This window comes from Balaenoptera musculus, chromosome 3 (assembly GCF_009873245.2).
Source record: "Balaenoptera musculus isolate JJ_BM4_2016_0621 chromosome 3, mBalMus1.pri.v3, whole genome shotgun sequence".
NCBI lineage: Eukaryota > Metazoa > Chordata > Mammalia > Artiodactyla > Balaenopteridae > Balaenoptera > Balaenoptera musculus.
The window spans coordinates 113,920,162-113,938,205 of NC_045787.1; the positions used below are offsets into that span (position 1 = coordinate 113,920,162).

An 18,044-nucleotide genomic window follows, 5' to 3' on the forward strand; every position below is an offset into this window, starting at 1 on the left:
CAAAGTTGAAAGCTATATCTCCCGGGGTGGGTAAAAAACCTCCAATTTTTCTTACCCTAACTGTATTTTTGTGTGTATTGATATGTTAATAATGCTTTGGCCCTATTCCCTAAACATATACTTAAGTCAGGCTGAGCATACTCAGATTGAACAAGATATCAGGAAGGAATCCATCAGAAAGGGAAGGGAAGGGAAGAGAGCTGAGTGGAATGGAACAGAAGGGAAGGAGCAGTATGTATGTATAGTTTGCTACCATTTCTATATAAAATAACCTATATGTGTACAAACATAGACACACACACACACCATGGAAATCCTCCTTGCCTAGTTCATTTTTTAAAATTATTAACTGTCACAGAGCTATGTGTCTCACCCTTATCACATTATTTTGTAAACAGTTGTGTGTTTCTTCAAGTAGCCCTTAAGATCCCTGAGAACAGGGACCTTGTCTTACTTGCTGGTGCATAACACACACTCAAATATGTTTTAATGAATGAATGGACAAATGAGTTCAGAATAAGCATGTAAGCAGGCTGGAACAGACAGCAGGATTGGGGAAGCAGAGGCTGGTACCTTGGTGGGGAGGGCAGAGCCAGGCCACAGACCAAAGGATGCTGGAGACTCCTTGCTTTTGCTGGGTTAGGAGGTGGGCAGCCATGGTCCCGCTCTGCCCTGCACTGTGGTTACCCACACTTCCTCCCACTTCCCTTTACTGGACTGTAACGCTTGCAGCGTGAGAAGTGTACCAGCTCTGCCCCTGCACTTCCTGCCACCGAGCACAGTGCCAGGCACAGAGCGGGTGACCGGTTGAGAAAGTTTTCACGAAGAATGAACTGCAAGGCCTTGAGTAGGTGGGATTTACTGATCACGCCCTTCGCTGTCAACCAGCTTAGTCTTTGTTATAAAAGCTGCAAAGCAGGCTGAGTGTAATGACGTTGATATTTAACCTTATCTTTATTTTTGGCTTGACTTGTCTAACTGGTTCCACTCAGTTGCACTGTTTACCTACTCAGCTGTGAAAGCCACAGCACTCGGCAGCAACGGTGACCTTCTCAGCAGCTAGAGAAGGCCGCGTATTTTTTTTCATTTAGACGTCATGCTTGGAAAATAAGCAAATAAACTTCTGACTAGCCTATGTGCCTAAAATCGCTCCCAACGGCCCCTGCCATCAAAGGACTGGCCAAGGCAAAGGGGCAACAGGTAGCGGCAGCAGCAGTGCATGTCCGTGCTGTGCCAGGCCCTGCGCCACACTCCCCAGAGACACTGTAACCATGGACTCTCCTGACGGCCACTGAGTAGACACTCCTGCCCCTTATTGACTGACTCATCCAAGTCCAGAGCCAGAAAGCAGCAGGGCTGGGCCCACACCAGCCCATCGCCAGCGCTCAGGCTCTTACCCGTTATTCTCAGCAGCTACCCAGCTGGCAAACCTCAGCCAACAGGCCACATGCACCTGTTTTTGTAAATAAAATTTCCTTGGAACACAGCCACACTCACTCATGACAAATCGTCTACGGCTGCTTTCACACTTCAACAGCAGAGCTGAATTGGGACTCTGTGGCCCACAAAGCCTAAAATACTTACTATCTGGCCCTTTAAAGGAAAACTGTGTCAACCCCTGGTCTGTAAAATCTAAGCAGAGACCCTGTGGCCTCAATCATGGGACAGGGTGATGTCTACTCAGATGAAAATACTTTTCATGGGCCCCACGATGAAATAATTGGCTGCCCACACGGCACACTTAGGGTTTCACTTTTAGACAAAGAAATAGCATCATTTCCTCACTGCTTCATGTTCCAGAACCAATTTCTTGAGTGCTACAAGGTTGCTATGTGGAAAGGAGATGGAGGAAATTGGATTTCATAGTCCTCGGCTCACACCTCCAACATAAGCACAAGCCTTGGCTAGAAAATACCAGATGAACCCGATCCTTCTACCCCACCCCCTAAGTTACTGAGGCAGCCAAGCCAGATGTTCCTGCACACTGAGTAAAGGGGGGAGCCCTTTACTGGCAAGGGGAAAGGTCCAACAGCTCACGGGATCCCAACCAGGGATTCAACCCGGGCCATGGCAGTGAAAGCCCAGAGTCCTAACCACTAGGCCACCAGGGAACTCCCAACAAGCTCTTGAATAGTAATGAGTAAGGGTCTCCCCATCGGGGTGGGGGTTCATTAATAAAGACCAGGGGCCTGGGTGGCAGACACAGTCAGCTTCAAATCACAGAGCTGTCTATTGTCAATAAGCCTTGGTCTCCTCCTCTCCAAATGGCCTTGCGAGCTGTTGTAAGCATTAGAAATGATATGCAAAACAGTATGCTGGGTAAAAGAAGTCAGGCACAAAAGCATGCACACACCAGGATTCCATTTATACAAAGTTCAAAAACTGGCAAAACTGATCTACTGCAAAGTCAGAATAGTAGTTTGGCTTCTCGGGATGGTGGGCAGTGACTGGAAGGAAGGCCTGGAGCTCCGTTTCTTGATCTGGATGCTGGCTTTGCGGGTGTCGCACTTTGTAAAAAGTTGAGCGGTGCACTTTGTATTTGCTCATGTCTCTGAGCTTACTCCAAGCTCACTTACTCTGAGCTTTTTTTCAACGATGTGTGAAATAGTCACAGTGATCAGCCAAGATAGATTTTTGGTCCTAGCGTGGTGGTACTCCCGTCATAGGCACCTACTGAACTGCGCTCTCCAAAGGAGAGCAGTAAGAAGAGTAACACTGACTCAGGGGCCCAGGCCACATCATTGTCTGCAGGCTGGGGATGTGGCAACTCGAATGCTGACCTCAGAGTGTGGCGGGGCTGCCAACAGCTCGGCCTAAGCACAGGATGTACTTCCTTGGGTGCTGGATGATACCTCAGCAGCAAGCACTAAAGCCCAGCCTACTGGCTGAGGAGCTCCTGCCCACACCCCAGACCGACCACTGGTGCTGGTGGGAGAGACTAGGAATTCAGACAGGAGAGCCTGCAACACTAATGATCCCAGGAGACAAGGTCCAATCCCTTCCAGGAGATAAAATATCAGAATTTGTCCCCTGATGAGAGTTTTAGGAGATATAAGTACATAAAAATGTGATCATGCAGAGAGAAACTAACCTGTTCTTCTCGCTATAACACATACTTGGCACTAATCTAATTTTCTGAAGAAACTCAACCAATTTCTTCCTGACCTGTATCTAACATGTGGCCATTTCCCCACTAGTTCTTACTCTGAGAAGCCTCAATAGTGTTTCATAAGAAGGCATGGAATTCTTGAGAAGTAGAAAGACATTTATCAGCTAGGAAAGCAAAGATTCCGAGAAGTCCAATAACCAGCAACTCAGTGGCAAAACTGCAGTAGAACTCAGGAGTCATATCTCTTCTCCTTGCAGTGTGTTTGTCCTGGAAGGTTGCTTACCCTGCCCCTGGGTCAATGAGGTTGCCCATGGTGACAGCTGAACTTCGGGTCTGAAAAGGGTATGCAAAAAACAGGCTATCTGCTCACAGGGTTAGCTCTAACCCTGCGACACCTCCCATAGGAAAGAATCAGGTGCCTGGGAGGGGCTTGCTTCTCTGTGTTTTCCCTCTAACTGGGCAGGGGTGAGCAGGGGAGAGGGGAGGAAAGTCCTAACCAAAGAGCTAGTGATTTTGTGATTCCTACCACATCCACTTGTCCTCTCTCAAATAACAGGAATTTTTAAACAAAAACTACATGGAGGAAAAACAGGAGAAAAAATGGCAAAGATCCATGCCTCCCTCCGACCTCTAGTTCCCACATTTCTCCTTATTCTCTGGAAAAATATTAAAATTATCCCCATAATATCAGCTGGCTCAAGGCAGAGTCAGGCCCCAGTCTGCCTCTTCATTCCCTCGGGGAACGTCTGCTGAGCACCTCCTAGTGCCTCCCAGGGCTCTGTGTCAGGACTGTGTGTGACACAGAGATGGCTAAGGTACCCTCACAGCCCTCAAGGAGCTTGAGCGTAGTGAAGGGGATGAGTCGTGGGCAAAAGCAAGTGCTCTTGGAGGAAGAACAGCACCTGAGCCCTCGGAGAGGCCCAGGTGGCGCTGGGGGTGCTGGCGACACAGAGACAGCTACCACCCTCAGCTCCTGCCTGGCACAGAGCTGCAGGTCACGCCAACCACCCAGACCAATATGGGGCCCGGGAAGAGCTTCCCCTTGAGAAAGGCCCCAGTCAATGGTTACATGTATCACCTCATTTCATCCTCAGAACAGCTCTATAAGATAGATACTACACTATCATTACCCTCCTTCACAGATGAGAAAACTGAGACTTAGGTTCTTTTATTCATTCCTTCAACAAATATTTTTTGGTATCTACCATGGACCTGACACCACCCTAGCAGCAACCATAAGGTAGTCAAAATTCCTGACTATACATGGTGTATACATTCTGGTAGGAGATAAATAACTGGCCCAAGATCAATCACTCAGCTTGTTAAAGTAGTGGGCCAGGATTGAATTCAGTTCTTCTGGCTCCAGAACCTATACTTTCAAACTTCCAACAAGCAAGTTGCCTGGGCCCAGCCACAGACACTTAAAATCATCATTAATAGTAAGATACCACATTTCCTCTATTTTAATATGCATAGTTTTAAGATGCATCTGAAACCTGGCTGCATTTTATAATATATGTTGAAAGAAACCTGTGGGCTGCTGGTAGAGAAGTAAGTCATAATATAACTGATACTGCGGTTCAAGTGTAAATTTCGCTAAATACAGGTCATTTGACTGCCGACGCAATTGAGTTTTCTGCAAATGTTAACATTAAATCAGTTGGATTTTAACTTAAATGAAGATCCCTGATACTACTTCAAATACACTCAAAAAATTTCACTATATTGCAAGAAAAAGCTATTGTGCATGCAAGCGATTATGCCTATCACACGCAATGTAATTAAAGGGAGTAGAAATCACCAAACCTCTTGGAACAGATCACAGAATTTTCAAAGCCTTAAGGGCTAGCGTTCAAATGACAAACATCTAATTGTCAAAAGCTTCCAGCTATTTAACTTCAAGCAATATGTGAGCAATTAAGGGGAAAAAAAATATATGGGTTTTGCCAAAGAGAAAATGCAGGCCAAACCCCACTATTCATTAATAAGACTCAAAATTACATAGCTAACCTTAAACATCCCAAAGGGTTCAAGATCATGAGTAATATACTTTCTGAAAAGCATCACAAAACTCTGAAGTTACACATAACTTCTGAGAACCAAACATGATACACAACATCAATAATGTGAAAAATACCTACACTCCAAACTGATTCTACAGAAAGAGGAACCCATATGTAAGCATATGAATAAATGAAAGTTACTATAGACAAGTTTTAAGAGTGTACATCTATTTTCATGTTTCTTTGTTTCTGGAAAGATGCAATTAACACCATGATTTGTTTCACCATGACCAATGGCAAATCAATACCATTACCATTATCACTGGTACCTCCAAATAGAGAACTGTGATAATTACAATGATAGCTGCCATTTATTGAGCATCTATCAAACACCGTATTTGATTTTTTTTCACCCATTATCTCTAATCCTCGTGACAACTCTATAAGGGAGGCACTCGTAGTATTTCAGTTTTACATGTAAGTAAATTATGGTTCAAAGAAACCAGTGACTTCTCAAGGTCATACAGTCAGTAAGCATCAAGCTGAGTGTGGAACCAGTTCTGCCCAAGTCCAAAACCCAAGTGGTTTCCAGGGCACTATAATGCCTCTCCCTACTAACAACCCACCTCCACCCCTGTCCTGGCATAGCACGCATAGATAAGCCCTCACCTAAAACTTACTATGATCTCAGGGAAGGATGGGCCAGGATGAATTTAAGATAGAAGGGTCTCCCTCTCAATCCAACACCCTAAGTTGATTCAACTCCTGCTACTTATGTGCCTGCTTCCATTTTCTCAAACTACACTTGAGGACATGATCAAGCAGACCCTAAACTGGCCAACAGCCCAACATTCACAGAGCCAATTGACTGGTTCATTCCTTCAAATTGTGCCAATTTGGTAGCACAGTCCAGAGAAGAAAGTACACAAGCTTAGCAAGAAGTGAGGAAAGCCTCTCCATTTGTGAGGCTGGGGCAGGAAGGGGCCTGTGGCCTGGCCAGAAGCATTCTTTCCCCTGGAGGTGCTGTTTCACATCAGCTAATGGAAGCAGAGACCTCCCTAAGCCTACGGGAGGGTCCAGCTTGTGCCAGTCACCTTCTGGGGATCTCCCTGAAGTCTCAGGACAGCCCATAGTTCCAACTGACAACTGCTTTTCTTCTTGATCAAACTTCTGCAGGACAACAGGCAGGGGCTTGTGAATTTCACACCCATTCTCTGGACATGTACCTTTGGATGCGGTCTCATCTACAACATAAAATCCTTCTCAAGGGCTTTTCCTTGAATATTCCCTCAGGAAAGGGCCTCAAGCTTGGATGCTAAGATTGGACTAGGACAATTCAAGAAACATTTACTGAGCATCTCTGAGGATGCAGAGGTGAGTAAGGTGTGGTCCCTACCATCAGGGAACTCACAAGTGAGTGGAGGAGGTAAGACCAGCTCAGAACTAACTACAATATAAAGCACAACAAGGTTAAGTGTTATCCCAGAGGAAAAAGGGATTAATTCCAGATGCACAGTCAATAATCAATTCAGCTAACACTGACTAGGCACCCACTAGGTAGCAGGTACTATACTAGGCATTGTATATACCTTATCCCATTCAATCCCCACAACCACCCTGTGGAACATGTTCTATTACTAACCACACTTTACAAATGAGGAAATAGATGGAGAAGCAAAATATCTTGCCCAAGGTCACATAACTAATTTGTAAATACTAGAGATGAGATTTGGACCCCAGTGGCCAACATGGAAGCGTATGTTATTTCCAGTATAGTAGACTGAATCGCCTGGAGTAAAGAAATTCTTCCTGGTAGAAGAAAAATCTGAACTGTTTGGGAATTCAACCAGATGAAGAGGGAAGTAGAGAATATTCCTAGCAGAGGGTCAGAGATAAGGAAGGCCGGGAAGTAGGATAGATCAGCAGTCACAGGTCAGCTAAAGCAGGGGCAGAAGTCAAGCTTCTAGCACAGAGGAAGAGGTGCACGGTCAGTGAGTCAGGGGACTGGGGTCAGGAGACCTGGGTTCTAGTCCTGGCTTGGCCACCGAAAAACTGTGTGTGACCTTCAGCAGTTTCTATCCCCTCTCTGGGGCTCGGTTTCCTCATCAGTAAAAATTCCAATTCCCTATCGGAGTAGATGTTCCCCAAAGGTCTGCTCTGGCTTAAATGCTCAGTGATACTCACAAGAGGCCGTGTGGGACTGTGGTTAAGACCAGGTGACATGTAAACCAGCTGAGTGACCTTGAACAAGCTAATTAAATCCTCTGAGTCTGTTTCCTCATCTGTAACGTGAGGACAACGGCGATGCCTGCTTCACAGGGCTGCGGTGAAGGCTGAGTGAACTTAGCACAGGGTTTGGCAAACTATAAACATTTAAGAAATGGAGGCAGCTTTGTCGCCATCATCATCATCACCATTGCTCCTTCTTTAAAGGGTCCATAAAGTGAATGTAGTGGTCGTGGGCCAGAAAGCCTTTTTTTTAAAAAAAAAGGGACAAAAAAATAAGATCTTTTTTTTTTATTTGAAAAAGAGAAAAGGTCTCATTGAACCACAAGTCCTTCCCATGACCACCTCACGAGAGAGGCTCCTGTTTCAAAGAAGGGCCATGTCATACCTTCTCTTCTGAAGAAACGGTCAGCTTGTCACTGGATATCAAGCTGCACACCTGGTCCAGACTTAGGCTAAGAAATTCTTCCCCCAGCATCACCTCTGGAAAGTGCTGCTCTGTTCCAAAAAAAGCAGAAGTTCAGAAAACAAAGTTATGACACACTCCTGCTCTTCCATGAACCAAGGCCATGACAATCTGTGGGATTCAGAGCAGAGTCCTGGGAGCTCTGGGGGAGGCAGGAGGCAGAGAGAAAGGCAGACATCCTGGCTGGAGGGAAACCAGCCTCTTAATTCAGCAGCAAAGGCATCCCCCTGTGTGACCCTCTGTCCTGAACATCATCACAGAGGAAAATGGGGCAGAGAGATGCAAGGTTATATTTTTTCCATGCTCCATGAGATTAATAATGGTGTTGCAGAGAAGCCTCACAGGGGCCTGCCTACTTAATTGAGCTCATTTCCCCTCAAGGCACAGGCTGGCAGAGTTGCAGACGGTGCCCCCTGCAGCTCAGCCAAACAAAAGTGGGTCAGAACTGCTGTGTCGCTCAAAGTCTCTGGGGTTCTGGTAGGAAGTCAACATTAGAAGGCTGGCAGAAGGGTTCATCCCATCTTGCCCAAGTCAAGCCTGCTATAGTGAGAATCTGGTTCACAAGAAGGCTCAACTAAGCTTTTGTCCAGGTGTGGCACCAACACAGCTGGCACCACCACCACTGGGAACAGTCCACAGCGGCTGAGCCTATAGAGGCTATAAGACGGAGGGGAGTTCGGGGACAACTAGAACAAGATAAAACTCACAGGCCCGAGGACCACACAAGGGAAATGCCAAGGACAATTCCTACCCTGACATTCGCCCAGGCCGCCATCCGGCTATTACAGAGGCATTTGCCAGTGAAAGAGCATGCACTTCAGAAAGAAGGACCTAGATTCAAGTCCCGGCTTTGTCATTTATGAGTTGTGTCTTTGAGCCAATGGCATCACCTCCCTGGGTCTCATTATCCCCATCTGTACAGTGGAGGTAAAAACCACGTCTCACTCCCTCCCATGCTCTGATGAGAGAGGAACTGAGAACGTGTTTTGCAAGCGCCTTGAAGGTGAACCAGCCCAAGGGCTGACAATTCCTGGTGTAGCAGACTCTGGAGGTCACAGCGTCCTTTGTCATTTGCCCCAGACCTTGCTCCTTCCTCGGTTCTCACAACCCTGCACCATCGTCCCAGGAGCATCTGTGCTCCTTGCCCTCCAGGCCTCTCCCCTTCCTTCTGTGGTGGCCCCGCTCTGCCCTGAGAGCTTCTTGGATAATTCCAGAAGCTCCCTACCCCCCACTTGGCCTGGCTGGCCCCTGGAGTGAGATCCTGAGTCCCTCCATGCCTGGGAGGCTGATGAAACATCAACTCTGCCGCAGCTGCACAATGAAAAGGAAAATCAGAGCATGCTAATCACACTCATCAACTTCTTAAAAACCAAACAAACGAAGAACTTAAGGTTTAAATAATTTCTTGCAAAAATCATTTTTAACTTTTTATGTTGTAAGAATTTCACATCCAAAGAATTCCCATATGCCTTTCATCCAGATTTCCTGAATGTTAATACTTTCCTCTCAATGACTGAGTTATAAATAATCTTTTCCATCTTCCACTGGACTAAAAGGGCTCCCCACTTACTCCCCAGCAGCCTAATGATATAACTGAAGCCACAATTAAAGCTCACCCATCCTGAGGCTCAGGGATGCTTGTACAAGACAAGACAAATTTAAAAGTCAGATCTTTTACAAATGGAAGCAGCCGTCAAAACGTAAGAAGCTGGTCTTACTTCTCTATATGTCAACAGAAAAAAGCCTTTAGTTAAAGCATAGATTTTAAGTATGACATTCAAAGCACCTCCCTAACTATGGGAATATTTAAGACTAGATAGTTATTTTTAAAGTGTCCATTCCTAAAGATTTTTAAATAAAAGCAAGTGAACAATTTTCTTTGGACAATGGGAATTCATTCTTGGCCCGGAGGCTTGGAAAGTAACAGGATTCTCCCTATACACTCTTTCTAGCCCAAGAAGTCTTTGGACCAGAGTCTCCCAATGTGTTGGCAACACCCAAGAAACAGCAGAGAGAAAACTGACAAAGTATAGGACAGGGAGGCTCTGTGGACCAGCCTCGGCTGAGCTCAGCAGGTGAGTCAGGCAAACCAGTGCCTACATCCCTGTGGCCCAGAGCCATACCTGGTCTTCCCACCTTTATCTTTGGTTGACTGAAAAACCTAACATTTGGAGGAGTGAAAAGAACAGGAGGAGGTGAGAAAGTAAAATTCTGAGCTGTAAGGAATTCTTCCTCAGAGCTCAGAAAGCCAAAAGTAGATGAGCTTGGGTTTTGAAAAGGAGGAAAATAGAAGTGCAGTGATGTGTATCCTAGGTGACTTGGTGAACAAACCACAAGTCCTCAAAGATAAACCAAGGCAGGAAGTAGTCAGCCCCCCACGCCTCCCCATCTTTCACACTCTGAGGCACTGCAGGATGTGAATCTGGGTCCCTTCTCTCTGAAGTCAGCTGCTTATTTGCCCATCAAGAACCTCCCACTGAAAACCTTCAGAAATCCTCCCAGGAAGGAGCATCTGGTGGGGAGGAGGCAACAAGGGAGGTATTGGGCAGGAGCTTCTCACCCAGGGCTGGCACCCCGAGATCCAGGAGATTTGCGAGGCATGAGCAGGAGGACACAAAGAAGGAGGCCCACACAAAAACTCCTTCCCTTCCCCCTTTGGTCTGAGGACACAGGGCCCAGAGTCTGGGGACCAGAGCTCCCTTTCTGTTAGCAACACTCAAGACACAACAGGATAGAAAACACAGGAACAGGATGCTCTGGCTAACTCAATCTCCTGGGAAACAGGAGTTCCCCAGAAGACTTTGTACTCAAGTCAGCGCTCTTCCCAGCCTCTTCCTGGAAAGAACCCACTATGCTACCAGAAGATACCGCCCCGAGAATCAGCTTCTACCTTTAACACTTGTTTGTTTGTTTGGAGTTTTTTTTCATTTGTTTTGCTTTGCTGTGAATGTGTTAAGGGAGAATGTAGTGACAAACTGTGGCTAACAATCAGAAGACCTGGGCTCCAGTCCCAGCTCCACCTCTTACCGTCACTGCTTCCCAGGCCTTGGCTTCATGAATCATAAAATGGGATGGTAATGCCTGACCTCAGTCTCCAGGTTGTTCTGAAGTTCAAAAATGATACTATGTATTAGCCCATTTTGAGATCTATAGGAAACTCTTTAGAAATGAAGGAGGAATATTATGCGCCCATGTTCCTGAGTCACGAAGTCCAGTTCTGCGGGCAGCACTGCTCTCCAACAGAGAAGCGTTTCCACAGCATCAGAGTCATCCTTTGAGACTGCAGGTCCTGCAGGCAAGGCTGTGGACCTCAAAGGTCTTAAGAGACCCACTTTATTCCACTGAGTTCCACAAACTTTCTAGTGATATAAGTTACTCAATTTCTTCAGATGAGAATACTGAAGGCTTCAGTATTCTCATCTATTAAATAGAGCAAATAATAGCACCTATCTCATAGAGGTGTTATGGGCATTAGATAAGCAAATATATGTAATTCACATTTCCTGAGACCGTTGTAAGTGCTCAATAACTGTTCATACATGATGTGCCAAATACAGTGTTTCTTCAAAAATGAAGAAAGCAGAGCCGATGTCTACAAGGAGGCCACTGGCTTACAAAAGGGTAAAACAAGGCACCAGCAACTTCAACCCAAAGTCCACAGGGCCATGACTGGGAGAGGCACTCCAAGTTAAATAAAAGCAGGCAAATTCAGAGCATGACTAGAGAACAGCAACAGCTCAGTCTAGCTAGAGGCTAGGCTGTGTCTTCATTCATCTAACAAATATGTATAGAGCATCCTGTGCCAGGTTCCCAGAGATGCAGGAGAGGCAGGCAAGGCTCAATCTTGGGGGATGGGTGAAATATGCAGGGGCGTAGTACCTTTTAACCATGGGCTAGTCCCTTGAAGGGGGACTCTCCAAAATAAATTCTAACTTTTCTAGTCTTTTTGCTTTTTTTTTCCTTTAGGGAGGAGTGTAAACAGGAAAAAAAAAAAAAAAGTCAATTAATTAACCATTCTGACTGAGAGTCCCAATTAACCAGGCTTTACTATAAGTAGCAAACACTGTTTAGGATCCAAGTTTTGGAATAGAAATAGTGAGTTGTTTAAGTTATTAGGTATTTAATTTTTCTCTTCATTTGACTAATTTTTTGCTTATGGAATATAAAGAGGGAAAACGTGATTTAAGAGATTATAATAATAACAAAAAATCATAACATTAAGAGAAAATGCAGAATACAAATTTATAGATACTGTTTGATCACAAATATGTAAGTCTAGAATTTCAGGATTAAAAGATGGCTCTTTATTTCCCCTCTGTACTCAAATAAAAATAATTATTATAAATATTTTAAAAATCCAAGTTTTGGAAACACTGCTTTGGGAAAGATCTCCAGGGTTCTCCCTACTTGCTGCAAATAATAATAAAGCCTTCCTTCTCCAAAAAAAAAAAATCCAAGTTTTGATTAATGAAACATTAATGGATCTGTTCCTGTCCATTTGGATGAGAAATTTTGGAGAAGGGGAGGGGCACCAGACAACTGCAAATCCTTTCCCAGGCAAGCAACACACACATATCTTCCCAATGTTGAAAGGATGAGGAAATTGGGTGGCACATTCCTAGGAAAGGGGGCATAATTGGGTCTTTTCAAGGAAGCAGGCCTGGAGAAAGTTAATGGCTTTTCCTAAAAACAGCTAACACTGTACTAGGTATTTTACATATATTATGTCACTTATATCTTCCAAAAGCCCAGCTGAAGTGAATATCAATATCTCCATTTTACAGATGGAGAAATGGAGGCTTGGAAAGCCTAAGTTATGAGCTTAGTATCATATGGTAGTAAAGTGGTAGAGCCAGGTTTTGAAATTAAGGCTGTCTGAATATAATAACAAACATTCTGATAAGTATTATAGTCTTCAAGATAATAAAAACTTGTCCTGAGCAGGCCATTTTGGTAAAATTCAATATAGACATCAGAGCACCTTAAGAATCCCTCTTAGGGATACTGCAGAGAGAGAAAGAAACAGGAATCTAAAGATGTTTCTTTAAAAAAAAATCTTAGAGTAGTAGTGTTCTAAACATTTTGGCATCAGACCTGGATTCAAATCTCAGACCCAACCCTTGGATTGAAATCTTTCTCTAATCCACCTGTCTTCCAGGCTAGATGACGTGATATTCTTCTGTGTTCCCAAAGCCACCCAAATAGGAAATTAAAATTTTCATACTGCTAGTCAACCTGTCTTACCACCTGAGGTCTTCCTCTCATACTGGGACTATGAGCCCCATGAGGGCAGGGCCTGTCTTATTTGAGTCTGTCCGTGTGAATGTGAATCCTCAGTGTCCAGGACAATGTCTGCAGGTATTGAGCTCTGAAATTACTGTGCTTCCTTGTCCATTCTTCAGGATTGCCTAGGGCTCAGGCAACCTCTCAAGCAAGTCCCAAGTCCATTCCTCTCTCTTGATGGGATGAAATAAACCTAAGCCTTTGATCAGGTTCATCTAAACTACAAGCCCAGACAATAACCCATCTACGACTTCTTTGACCTGCAGAGACTAAATGAACCCAGTTATTCCAGGGCCAGTGGCCCCAGCAAAAAAGGTATGAGTGCCTCTGAATGGAACCACTGATCATGCCCCCAGGAAAGAATGGCTGACACAGGTGGACACACAAACAGAATCAAAACATTTTAGCAGGGTAAAAAAAGAAAACAGCTAATTTAAATTTCTCTCTCCATTACCCTATTTTGGGAGGGCAGAGGTAAGCTTTCTTGAATCAATATTTGGCTTTCAGGGCCCACAGTTTCCTTGCTCCAGGGAGAAGGCTCAGCTCCCACAGAGAAGTAACACAGATCTACCTTGACGTCTTCCCGCAAGGGGTCACGACCACCAGCCCTCAGACTCTAAATTTCACTGACTCCACTCTCCCTGGGATGGTGGGATACAAGCTCTCTTTCCATGTCGACCTAATTCCAGAAGTATATATGTTGTACCTCCCCTTTCTCTCTATCACACACACAGAGCAAAGGGCTATATCAAAACTACCCAGTTATCAGTGCTACTGATTCAACAACAAAGTTCCCTGTTCTCCAGAGTATGGAAGGAACAGGGAAGTTTCCTAAAATCCCAACAAGGAGAACAACTAACAACAAAAAATACCTGTGTCTGCACTAATGCTTCACTTGCCACCTTCAAGGTAGAAGCAGAGGTAGGAATGAGGCAACTGCCATGGACAGAGAGGCTGAACTGGCTTGGGAAGATGTGAAAATAAACAGTGGGCTCAGAGCACAGGCCCTGGAGACAGACAGCCTCATCATGAATCTTGGCATTGCCACTCACAAACTATGTGATCTGAAGCAAGTTACTAAACTTCTCTGGGGTTTCCATTTCTTCATCTATAAGTTGGGAAAGTAATAACTACTTCTGATAGTTATGTGGCCTCTTATAGTTATGAAGTGTGTAGCACCATGCCTGGCACCTTGCAAGTGTTCAGAAATGGTAGAAACTCCCACCATGATCATCACCACCATTATTACTTTATGATGCCAAGTTGGAGGCAGCAATTTCACAAGATGACCCTCAATGAGTCAGAGGTTCGTGTGTTTTAAAATGCTTTGTCAAAGTTTTTTGCTGCCCTTAGTTTAATTACTTCATTCCATGGTCTCAAATGACTCCATCAATCGAAAAACAGGCCACTTCTCTCCACAAACACGTGAAATTCGATGGCTTTTCCATCCCATGGCTGGAGGGTTTCAGCTCAGCTTTGGCAGACTGATGTGAACAAAATGTCCAAAGAATTTTAATTGCCATTTCATTAACAGGGTCCCATTAATATCCCTCCCAACCAGCTCTGCTGATGGTCCAGTGCATGGCCATCCAATTACCAAACAACAAAGTCCCCATAAACCTGGGCCCAAGCCTCTGAAGTTAAATATTAAGCAGTCCCTGGAAACAATAACAGTGAGATATAAGAAGTCGCAGGATACAAAATTAATACACAGATATCTCCTGCATTCTTATACACTAACAACAAAAGATCAGAAAGACAAATTAAGGAAACAATCCCATTTACCATTGCAACAAAAAGCCTAAAATACCTAGGAATTAACCTACCTAGGGAGACAAAAGACCTGTATGCAGAAAACTATAAGATACTGATGAAAGAAACCAAAGACAACACAAACAGACGGCGAGATATACCATGCTCTTGGATTGGAAGAATCAATACTGTGAAAATGACTACACCACCCAAAGTAATCTACAGATTCAATGCAATCCCTATCAAATTACCAATGGCATTTTTCACAGAACTAGAACAAAAAATTGTATAATTTGTATGGAAATACAAAAGACTCCAAATAGCCAAAGCAATCTTGAGAAAGAAAAACGGAGCTGGAAGAATCAGGCTCCCTGACTTCAGACTATACTACAAAGCTACAGTAATCAAGACAATATGGTACTGGCACAAAAACAAAAATATAGATCAATGGAACAGGATAGAAAGTCCAGAGATAAACCCACACACATATGGTCGCCTAATTTACGACAAAGGAGGACAGAATATACAATGGAGCAAAGACAGCCTCTTCAATAAGTGGTGCTGGGAAAACTGGACAGCTACATGTAAAAGAATGAAATTAGAACACTCCCTAACACCACACACAAAAATAAACTCAAAATGGATTAAAGACCTAAATGGAAGGCCAGACATTGTAAAACTCTTAGAGGAGAACACAGGCAGAACACTCTTTGACATAAATTGCAGCAAGATCTTTTTTGACCCACCTCCTAGAGTAATGAGAATAAAAACAAAAATAAACAAATGGGACCTAATGAAACTTAAAAGCTTTTGCACAGCAAAGGAAACCATAAACAAGATGAAAAGACAACCTTCAGAATGGGAGAAAATATTTGCAAACGAAGCAAGTGACAAAGGATTAATCTCCAAAAATATACAAACAGCTCATGCAGTTCAATATCAAAAAAACAAGCAACCCAATCAAAAAATGGGCATAAGATCCAAATAGACATTTCTCCAAAGAATACATACAGATGGCCAAGAGGCACATGAAAAGATGCTCAACATCACTAATTATTAGAGAAATGCAAATCAAAACTACAATGAGATATCACCTCACACTGGTCAGAATGGCCATCACCACAAAATCTACAAACAATAAATGCTGGAGAGGGTGTGGAGAAAAAGGAAACTTCTTTCACTGTTGGTGGGAATGTAAATTGATACAGCCATTGTGGCAAACAGTATGGAGCTTCCTTAAAAAGCTAAAAATAGAATTACCATACGACCCAGCAATCCCACAACTGGGCATATACCCAGAGAAAACCATAATTCAAAAAGACACATGCACCCCAGTGTTCACTGCAGTACTATTTACAATAGCCAGGACATGGAAACAACCTAAATGTCCATCGACAGAGGAATGGATAAAGAAGATGTGGTACATATATATACAATGGACTATCACACAGCCATAAAAAGGAACGAAATTGGGTCATTTGTAGACGTGTATGGACCTAGAGACTGTCATACAGAGTGAAGTCAGTCAGAAAGAGAAAAACAAATATCGTATATTAACACATATTTGGAATCTGAAAAAATTGGTATAGACAATCTTATTTACAAAGCAGAAATAGAGACACAGACGTAGAGAACAAACGTATGGATACCAAGGGGGAGGGGGTGGGATGAATTGGGAGATTGGGATTGACATATATACACTACTGATACTATGTATAAAACAGATAACTAATGAGAACCTGCTGTATAGCACAGGGAACTCTACTCAGTGCTCTGTGGTGACCTAAGTGGGAAGGAAGTCCAAAAAAGAGGGGATATGTGTATACGTATAGCTGATTCACTTTGCTGTACAGTAGAAACTAACACAACATTGTAAAGCAACTATACTCCCATAAAATTTTTTTTAAAAAGAAAAAGAAACAGGCTGTGCAAAACACTAGGGTCCTTTTCCCAGTTACCCAGGAGAACTATGATACCATCAGCTGGGGGCAAGGGTCTGAGCAGTCAGCTTCTAACTATGGGGCTCACCCTCCCCCAGCCCAGAATAATATATATCACAGCAAAAATCTGGGGGCATAACCCTGAAGGGGAAACTGGACCCAGAGGAAGCAGAAGGGACTGCCACAGCAGGAAGAGAAAAGCCCATTCCAAACAGGAAATCAAATAGGGTGGAAAGAGGTCGTGCTCCAGCCCGGCAGAGTCATGCTGTGTCCACCTTCGCCAGGGGTATGAAGACTTATCAGAAGGCCATCGTCGACCTTAAAAGTAGTTCCTCTTTTAGACAGCAATTTGGCAGTATCTTTTTTTAATGCTCACTCTCTTTCAGCTACTTTATGCTGCTAAGATGGTACCCTACAGGTACAAGCTCACTATTACTTACAAAGCAGCAAGTTTACTCCAAAATATTACATAAAATAATTCTTGCTAAAGCATTTTATGTAAAAGAAAAAAACTGGTAACATTAATGTTCATCAAGAGAGGACTAGTTAAATAACTTGTAGTTCATTACAGTTCATCCCTATGATGCAGGAGACAAAAAGAGTAAGACGTAGCCATACACAAGGGTCTGCCAAGAACTCCAAGATATTTGCACTAAGTAAAAAAACAAAAAAAATTTTTTTTACGTATAATTATAATGAGTACAGAAGTCTTCTATTTGTGTTAAGTTAAAAAGCGTAATATATACATATTTTGTAGGGATACCCAAGAGAGTCCCCTGCTCCCTTAAGAGGGGCTGGGGAAGATCAGCTGAGCATTTTATACCTTGTGTCCTCTTTGAAACTTTTATCACGGGTACAAGTTGCTTTTATTGAATACATTCTCTAAAGTTTTAAAATAATGGTATAGAAATATGTCTGCTAACATGGAAAGTTGTTCAGAATATACTGCTAAGATTTTTTTAGGCTGGAAAACATACACGTGGAATGAAAAAGACTGGGAAAGCTATATACCAGGGCACTGCCCGTGACTCCCTCTGGGTAGGATTGTGGCGCTTTTCCTGCTCTTTCTGCCTGTCAGCTGTTTCTGTAATAATCACAGGTGGTTTTGTATTAAGATAGCAATAACAATAGCAATAATAATAAAAACAGAAAAAGAAAGCTCATCTTAGAGAAGGAAGAGGAACAGAATTGAGGCACAGCTTGGGGCTATGGACAGGTGAAGGCAGAGGCCAGCTGGCCAGAGACTAGGGAAGAGGGGGAGGCAG

The 18,044-nt window shown here is 43.7% G+C and overlaps 1 protein-coding gene across 1 annotated transcript in view; it reads right to left on the reverse strand.

The window, feature by feature from the left end:
• The window catches only part of KLHL3 (kelch like family member 3), a 114,419-nt gene that overhangs the window by 41,563 nt on the left and 54,812 nt on the right, over positions 1–18,044 (reverse strand). Inside the window, exon 6 of the mRNA XM_036849221.1 lies at positions 7,727–7,836. Within this exon, the coding sequence (XP_036705116.1) occupies positions 7,727–7,836 (110 nt within the window). The remainder of the gene's footprint in view (positions 1–7,726; positions 7,837–18,044) is intronic.